This window comes from Gadus morhua, chromosome 4, assembly GCF_902167405.1.
Source record: "Gadus morhua chromosome 4, gadMor3.0, whole genome shotgun sequence".
NCBI classification, from domain to species: Eukaryota; Metazoa; Chordata; class Actinopteri; order Gadiformes; family Gadidae; genus Gadus; species Gadus morhua.
The window spans coordinates 26,233,286-26,241,576 of NC_044051.1; the positions used below are offsets into that span (position 1 = coordinate 26,233,286).

Genomic DNA, 8,291 nt, shown 5'->3' on the forward strand with positions numbered 1-8,291 from the left:
TCGGCTTGCCTTGTGCAAATGATTTTTTATTGATAACAACATTGGCATATACACTGATCAAAACAGGACGATACAAAAAAAGAGCCTATAGTGCAATTAAACGACTGCTTTGAACAAATGTCATTTGAACATAGCAGTCAGGCTACTACTTCTTTGTTTTGAGCCAAAGAAAAAAAAAATAAAAAAAAATCTTTTTTTTTTTTTTTATAAAGTAATTGCGTTAATCGCGCGATAAAAATTTTAACGCCGTTAAATTTGGTTTGCGTTAACGCCGTTAATAACGCGTTTAACTGACAGCTCTAATGTTTAGTGATTTGTTTGGGGTGATTCCAGTGGTACAGTACCATTCCACAGCACACCTAGCATGTATCTGTCTCTAATGCACAGATGTCGCTCAGAGGATTAGACCCAGTGTGGGGACACCGGTTGGCTGGCGAAGCATGATATCTCACACAGTGAGTATCTGAGATCAGACAGATGTCTCAGATCCCTCCCACTACCCCCCAGTATGGATCTGTCCCCAGTGTGTGTTTGTGTTTTTTTTGTCGGTGTGTGTGTGTGTGTGTGTGTTTGTGAATCTCTCTCTCTCTCTCTCTCTCTCTTTATTATCAGCTTAAGCATTTGAACAAGGAATACATTCAACCATCGACATCTATGCCAAATTACTTGGGCTGCTTGTATGGAAGCATATACAGGTGCTGGTCATATTATTAGAATATCATGAAAAAGTTGATTTATTTAATTAATTCCATTTAGAAAGTCAAACCTGTAGAATGTATACATTCATTCCAAACAGACTGATACATTATAAGTGTTTTTTGCCAAAAAGAAGATGATTATAGCTGACAACCAATGAAAACCCTAAATTCAACATCTCAGAAAATTAGAATATGGTGAAAAGGTCAGATATTGAAGACACCTGGTGCCACACTCTAATTAGCTAACTAACTCAAAACACCTGGAAAAGCCTTTAAATGGTCTCTCGTTTTGATTCTGTATGACACACAATCATGGGGAAGACTGCTGACTTGACAACTGTCCAAAAGATGACCATTGATACTTTAAAGAAGGAGGGCAAGACACAAAAGGTCATTGCCAAAGAGGTTGGATGTTCCCAGAGCTCTGTGTCCAAGCACATTAATAGAGAGGCGAAGGGAAGAAAAAGATGTGGTAGAAAAGAGTGTACAAGTAAGAGGGATAAACGCGCCCTGGAGAGGATTGTCAAACAAAACCGATTCAAAAATGTGGGGGAGATCCACAAAGAGTGGACTGTAGCTGGAGTCAGTGCTTCAAGAAGCACCACACACCGACGTATGCAAGATATGGGCTTCAGCTGTCGCATTCCTCGTGTAAAGCCACTCTTGAATAAGAGACAACGTCAAAAGCGTCTCGCCTGGGCTCAAGACAAAAAGGACTGGACTGCTGCTGAGTGGTCCAAAGTTATGTTTTCAGATGAAAGTAAATTTTGTATCTCCTTTGGAAATCAAGGTCCCAGAGTCTGGAGGAAGACAGGAGAGGCACAGAATCCACGTTGCCTGAAGTCCAGTGTAAAATTTCCACAGTCAGTAATGGTCTGGGGTGCCATGTCATCTGCTGCTGTTGGTCCACTGTGTTTCCTGAGGTCCAGGGTCAATGCAGCAGTCTACCAGGAAGTTTTAGAACACTTTATGCTGCCTGCCGCGGACCAACTTTATGGAGGTGACGATTTCATTTTCCAACATGACTTGGCACCTGCACACAGTGCCAAATCTACCAGTACCTGGTTTAAGGACCATGGTATCCCTCTTCTTGATTGGCCTGCAAACTCACCTGACCTTAACCCCATAGAAAACCTATGGGGTATTGTGAAGCGGAAGATGCGAGATGCCAGACCCAACAATGCTGAAGAGCTGAAGGCCACTATTAAAGCAACCTGGGCTCTCATAACACCTGAGGAGTGCAACAGACTGGTCGACTCCATGCCACGCCGTATTGCTGCAGCAATTCAGGCAAAAGGAGCTGCAACTAAGTATTGATTGCCATACATGCTGAAACTTTCCATGTTCATACTTTTCAGTTGGCCCACATTTCTAAAAAATAATTTTTTGTACTAGTCGTAACTAATATTCTAATTTTCTGAGATACTGAATTTGGGATTTTCAGTAATTGTCAGTACTAATCATCCAAATTAAAAGAAATAAACATTTCAAATATATCACTCTGTGTGTAATGAATTGATATAATATGTAAGTTTCACGTTCTGAATATAATTACTGAAATAAATCAACTTTTTCATGATATTCTAATAATTTGACCAGCACCTGTATGTAGGAGCGGTCCGTAAATCAACGCGCATTCATTCTTTCGTAATGTCCCAATGCGATCTTTATTGAGTAACCGTAATGGCAAAATAAATTAAACTCATCTTAAACAGAAAACTCGCTTCATCTCGTAATGCAGTAATGCGGTTGAAAATCCTTTGCCCTTCCGCTCTCTAGCCAAAAACACCTGTGCTCAGGTGACATCTACAAATAGTTACCACCCCCTGACATCATCATTGCATCATCATCATCATCTTTATCATTTCACGCAACATGATCAATAGTATTTCGTTATAAGTTACTCACATGAAGATGATAAATATGATATAGGTAAAACACAAATCAGTGTAATGGCTTTAACACTCCAGCCCCTAATTGACCGGTATAGGGCAATTCACACATTTACATAGGAAGCATACACTCAAGAGCCCTTTGTGACAATATTCAAGATTACCCATAGAATTTCCATAATAAGCCAAAAAATAATCCATTGTAGTTCCAATAGTTAATTTGCGAAGTTCACAAAAAAAAGGTTCAACGCAGGTCCTTATTTGAGAAAAAGAGGAAAAAGAGAGAAAAAAGGTTCAACTAAGGTTTCAGGGGTCAAATAAGAAAAAAAACGCATAGGTCAGACCTGTCTCATCAGGTCATGTCTTGTAGAAGGCATAGCTTTGTGATGGGCCTTTCCAAGGTGTCATTTTGTGTTTTGATCCTGACCCGACGTATATGTCCTTTTTTGTCAGGGAAGGTTTCCGTGATTCTGCCCATGGGCCAGGAGTTACGTGGTGAGCTATCATCCACCTGTGGTGCATACTGATCTGACTTCTTTCCCCAGATGGATTGCTTGGCTCTCAGTTGGGACGGATTTGAGGTAGTCGTCGACATAAAAGTTGTGACGGATGGTGTTGAGAACTTCACAGCTGTAGTCTCCTTCATTATCATCAGCTGTCCGCTTCAGTGCGAAATTGGCACAGCTCTGGGATGCGGGAGGCCGCTGCAGCTCTAGTGGAGCAGCGGGATGCAGGGTACGAAAGAGCGACCAACATGCCTGCACCGGATCGCACCGGAGAAGAAGGTCTTAGGAAGTCTAGTTGTGCTTTTTAGTACTACAGATGATCACATTTCTGTGGCTCAATGGTAGCCTGGCACCACCCACCTACCTACGTCCGCTCAATTTTCATTTCACTTCAGTAGTCAATTTGGGTCTAAGGTATATTCATGGCTTCCTTCGAAGCCAGATTTTTGGCGGTCCAATCAGCGAACAGAGGGAGTGGCTGAGAACGATGACGTCGAGGTCGCGCGCCAGTTTCAGTTGTAGTCAGAGGAAAACCAGGAAGACAATGGAGAAGGATACGAGAGAAGCTTCCATGGCATGTCTCTGTCTCCACGTTCTTCCACTTCTGAAACATTTCTGTATCGCGCAGTAGCCTTGTAATTTTTGCGGAGCATTTTCGGAAAATCCGACACGACCGAAGCGACGTATTGTCAATGACAAGACCCAGCGTCGACAGTTGACTGCAAACATTATCTCTGTCCTTACTATCGAATATTAATTTAGAATGTACAACTGTTCTTTGAACTCTTAAATTAGATAAACAAAACCTGAAGCTATCGTTCAGAGACATCTTCACGCTTTGTAGTGTTCTCGTGCAGTGTGTTGCAACTCTGACTTAACACCGAGTTAAACCGTAGCCAATGAAGACAGAGTCGTAGTAAGGTTGACCATTTACTGTCACAATTCCTCATTAACAGACGGTGAAAACTGCAAATAAAAGAATACAAAAATACTGAATGTACATTTGACTAAACAGCATGTTGTACATAGTTGTAAATAATAATATAAACTGTCCAACACTGTATGAAGACATTCTGATGCCAATTGCATTGATTTTAGTTTGTACACAATTGCTAACCAAAACGTTTTTAACAACACATCAAACATTATTTTTAACTAAATCCACTCTAATATATTATCTTAAACATGTCTTGCATTGATTAAACAAACTTACGGCATTGCCTCTTAGATGCTTTCATGTGGATGCTAGCGGATTACAATCAGAAGATGCACATGTCTGCCATTCCTTCCACAGAGGTAAGATTTTTAACAGGAAATGACGTCACAGGAAGTGACTAAACCGGAAGTGACATAATCGCAAACCTAAAACGGCAAAATAATATGAATTTATACATTGGCTTATTTGAACTGTAAAGTAATTATTCACATCCGTTTTTACATATACATATTTAAGAAATCAATGTAAGAATATTAAATGAGTGCCAGGAGAGACAACACACTCCCCGTCTGACCTATGTGAGGTCACTTAGAACTTGTACCGGTCTTGAACATTGTCTTTAGATCAGTCTTCAGGAAGGAGCAGAACAATCTCTGCAGTCGGCCGGAGAAAGGTTTTAACATTGCCTTGGTCAGTTGTTTTCACTTCGACCTTCCTTACATGCCCATCTTTCCCAGGGAATGTGGCATTGACTCTGGCCATAGGCCAGTTGTTGCGAGCGGCCTGCTTGTCCCTGAGCAGAACCAGATCTCCAACCTGAAGGTTTCTGCGGGGCACTGTCCACTTCTGTCTGTGCTGCAAGGAAGGTAAATATTCTCGGCTCCAGCGGGTCCAGAACTGGTTTGCGAGGGCCTGGACTTGTCTCCATTGCTTTGTGTACAGATCCTTGTCGGAAAAGTCTCCAGGAGGAGGTGTAACTCCCGACTTCTGTGTGAGGATCATGGACGGAGAAAGTATGAAAGGTTTCTCGGGATCTGTAGACACAGGTAAGAGTGGGCGTGCATTCATAATCGCTGTGACTTCCGCCATTAGTGTGCAAAGCACTTCATGGGTCAAGCGAGTGTTTTGCTGTTGGAGCATTGAGTCGAGGATTCTTCTGGCAACGCCAATCATACGCTCCCAGGAACCTCCCATATGAGAGGCGTGCGGGGGGTTGAATTCCCAGCTACATCCTTGTTCGCTGAGGTACCTTTGTACTGATTTGTCCATCCCAAGCTCCTTGCTTGCTCCAACGAAATTGGTGCCGCAATCAGATCTTAGCTGTTTAGCTGGGCCTCTGAGTGCGAAGAAACGTCTGAGGGCATTTATGCAACTGGATGTGTCCATAGATTCGATAACTTCGATGTGAACAGCTCTGGAACTCATACAACTGAACATGATGGCCCAACGCTTGCTCTCTGCCTGTCCTCCTCTGGTGCGTCTGATTGTAACAGACCAGGGCCCAAATAGATCGAGGCCCACATATGTAAAAGGAGGGCAGATTTCAAGACGTTCTGAAGGCAGGTCTGCCATCTTTTGTTCCTTCAGCTTCCCGCGTAGCTTGCGACAGGTTACGCATTTGTGGATTACTGAGTTAATGAGCTTCTTGCCTCCCAAGAGCCACAGTCCTGCTGCCCTAATCGCTCCTTCCGTCAGGTGACGGCCTTGGTGTCTCACCTGCTCATGGTGATGCCGTGTGAGCAGTAGGGAAATGTGGCTTCCTTTGGGCAGAACTATTGGGTTCTTCTCTGCGGTAGCAAGATGAGAGTGCTTTAGTCGCCCTCCAACGCAGATGAGGTCATCCTCCAAGATTGGGTTGAGTGTCCTCAGAGGACTGTTCTTTGGTATGGTTTTGTTGGCATGGAGAACTGCCAGTTCTTTTGCCAGGACTGTTTTCTGAGCTGCTTTAAAGATAACTTTCCTTGCTTGTGCCATTTCGTCTAGAGTCCGAGGTAAGTTACATTTATGCCAGCCTTTACACCTGCTGTCTTGGTTTGAATGTTTGCAGGATCTTGCCATGTGCACGAGGAATGCAATTCCTCTTACCAGTGAAGTAAAGGTGGAGAAGCGCTCGAAACGACCAGAGGTGAGTATTGATTCCACCAGGTAAGTAGCTGAAGTTTGTACCTGTGGTCGGATTTCGGAGTCTTTTTCAGGGTCGATTAACCTGAATCTCTCAGCTGTCTGCGTTTTCTCCGCTGGTGGCTGACGCAGGAAAGAAGGTCTAGTGAACCAAGAGGTCTGTGCCAGGCGGGATGCGGGTAAAGACCTTGATGCGTAGTCGGCAGGGTTCTCTTCTGTACATACGTAGTGCCATTGCTCGGGCTTTGAGGACTGCCGGATTCGTTGGACTCTGTTGTGGACATATGTGTAGAATCGCTTTGTTTCGTTGCAAATATAGCCAAGCACTACTCTGCTGTCCGTGTAAAACGTAATGGCATCTAACTTCAGGTCCAGCTCATCTTTGATAAGATCTGCCATCTCTGCTGCCAAGACGGCGCCACACAGCTCAAGCCTTGGTATTGTCGGTTCTGACAGGGGTGCCAGCTTGGCCTTACCCATAACGAAACCTACTTCGGTCTTCCCATCTTCCTGCACCATCTTCAAGTAGGCCACAGCACCGATGGCTTTGATTGACGCGTCCGAGAACACACACAATTCCCTGTGGACAGCTTTCGTGAGGGAGGTTGTCGTGTATGTGCGCTGAACATGAAGCTGTTTCAGGTCTTGGAGGGAATCTTTCCAACCTGCCCATCTGCTTGATTTGTCTTCTGGGAGGGGTGTATCCCAGTCAGACAGTTCGGATGTAAGCTCTAAGGAGGGCTCTTTCCTGGATAGTGACGGGTGCCAGTAGACCCAGGGGATCAAAAATGCTGTTGACTGTGGAGAGGACTCCACGTCGAGTGAATGGTTTATCCACGTTTGATGCTGAGTAAGTGAACGTGTCGGACGTGATCTCCCAGAGCAGACCTAAGCTCCGTTGTGTGGGTTCAGTTTCTCCACTCAAATCTAGGTCTTTGGCGACTGGAGCGCAATCTTCGGGCGGAAAAGCCTCTGTGACTACTGGGCTGTTTGATACGAACTTATGTAAGCGTAGGTTTGATTCGGCGAGAGAGGCCTGTGTTCGTTGAAGAAGATCGATGACCTCGGTTTCAGGCGGTAGTGATATTAGGCCATCATCCACATAGAAATGTCTTTCCACAAACTCGACAGTATCGGCTCCATGCTCTCGTGCACCCTCTCTTATGGCTCTTCGCAGCCCATAAGTGGCAACAGCAGGAGACGGTGAGTTGCCAAAGACGTGGACGTTCATCCGGTACTCAACAACTTCCTTGTTCACGTCACTGTCTTTATACCACAAAAACCGGAGGAAGTTGCGATGGTCTTGTGCACTAAGAAACAATGAAACATCTGTTGGATGTCTGCGAGGATTGCAACTCTCTCTTTCCGGAAACGTAAAAGAACCCCAATGAGGGAGTTGAGATCAGGTCCAGTGAGGAGCACGTCGTTGAGGGAGACACCAGAGTACTGGGCACTGGAGTCAAAGACAACTCTGATCTGATTGGGTTTCTGAGGGTGATAAACTCCAAACGTTGGGAGATACCAGCACTCCTCCTCTTCTCTCAGCGGTGGTGCTTCCTCGGCATGTCCATTGGCAAAGACCTTCTTCATGAATGTCACGTACTGTTCTTGCATCTCCGGTTTTCTTTTCAAGGTTTGTTGCAGGGATGCAAACCGATTGAGTGCCTGCTCTTTGTTATTTGGTAAAGGCCGTCGTACTTCTCTGAAGGGCAATGGGGCGACCCAACTGTTAGCGTCGTCTCTGTAGACGTTTGTGTCCATTATCTTCATGAAGATGGTGTCTTCCACTGATGGAGCAGGTTTATTGTCGTTCTCAGTACGGTTGAACACTGTCTGTCCCAGCATTCTCTCGGGTGCTGTTCCAGAGCTTTGATGTGTCTCCTTGACGTGCATGAAGCTTGTACAGGGTTGAAAGATTGAGTGGCGACCGCTGTCCAGCACATTCGTCTTGAACGTGTTGGCTGTTGGTTTATGTAAATTACCCAAGCACACTTCCCCTATCACTACCCAACCCAAGTCCCGACGTTGGGCAAAGGGGGCGTTATGTGGTCCTTTGACCTGCTGCCTTACCTTGTGTGCCCTGAGAACATCTCTTCCTAGCAGCAGTAGTATTTCTGCCTCTGGGTCCAGTTCAGGG

At 44.8% G+C, this 8,291-nt stretch overlaps 1 protein-coding gene across 1 annotated transcript; it reads right to left on the minus strand.

The window, feature by feature from the left end:
- Positions 1 to 4,539: 4,539 nt before the first annotated feature.
- On the minus strand, positions 4,540 to 6,007 carry LOC115541706 (uncharacterized). Its single transcript, XM_030353552.1, has one exon. The coding sequence runs from the start codon at positions 6,005 to 6,007 to the stop codon at positions 4,658 to 4,660; it is 1,350 nt and encodes a 449-aa protein (XP_030209412.1). The 3' UTR covers positions 4,540 to 4,657.
- Between the last annotated feature and the right edge of the window lie 2,284 nt (positions 6,008 to 8,291).

What these genes read in the sequence shown, in the direction of transcription:
- LOC115541706 (XM_030353552.1), bottom strand. Translation starts at nt 6,007, where the DNA reads ATGGCACAAGCAAGGAAAGTTATCTTTAAAGCAGCTCAGAAAACAGTC.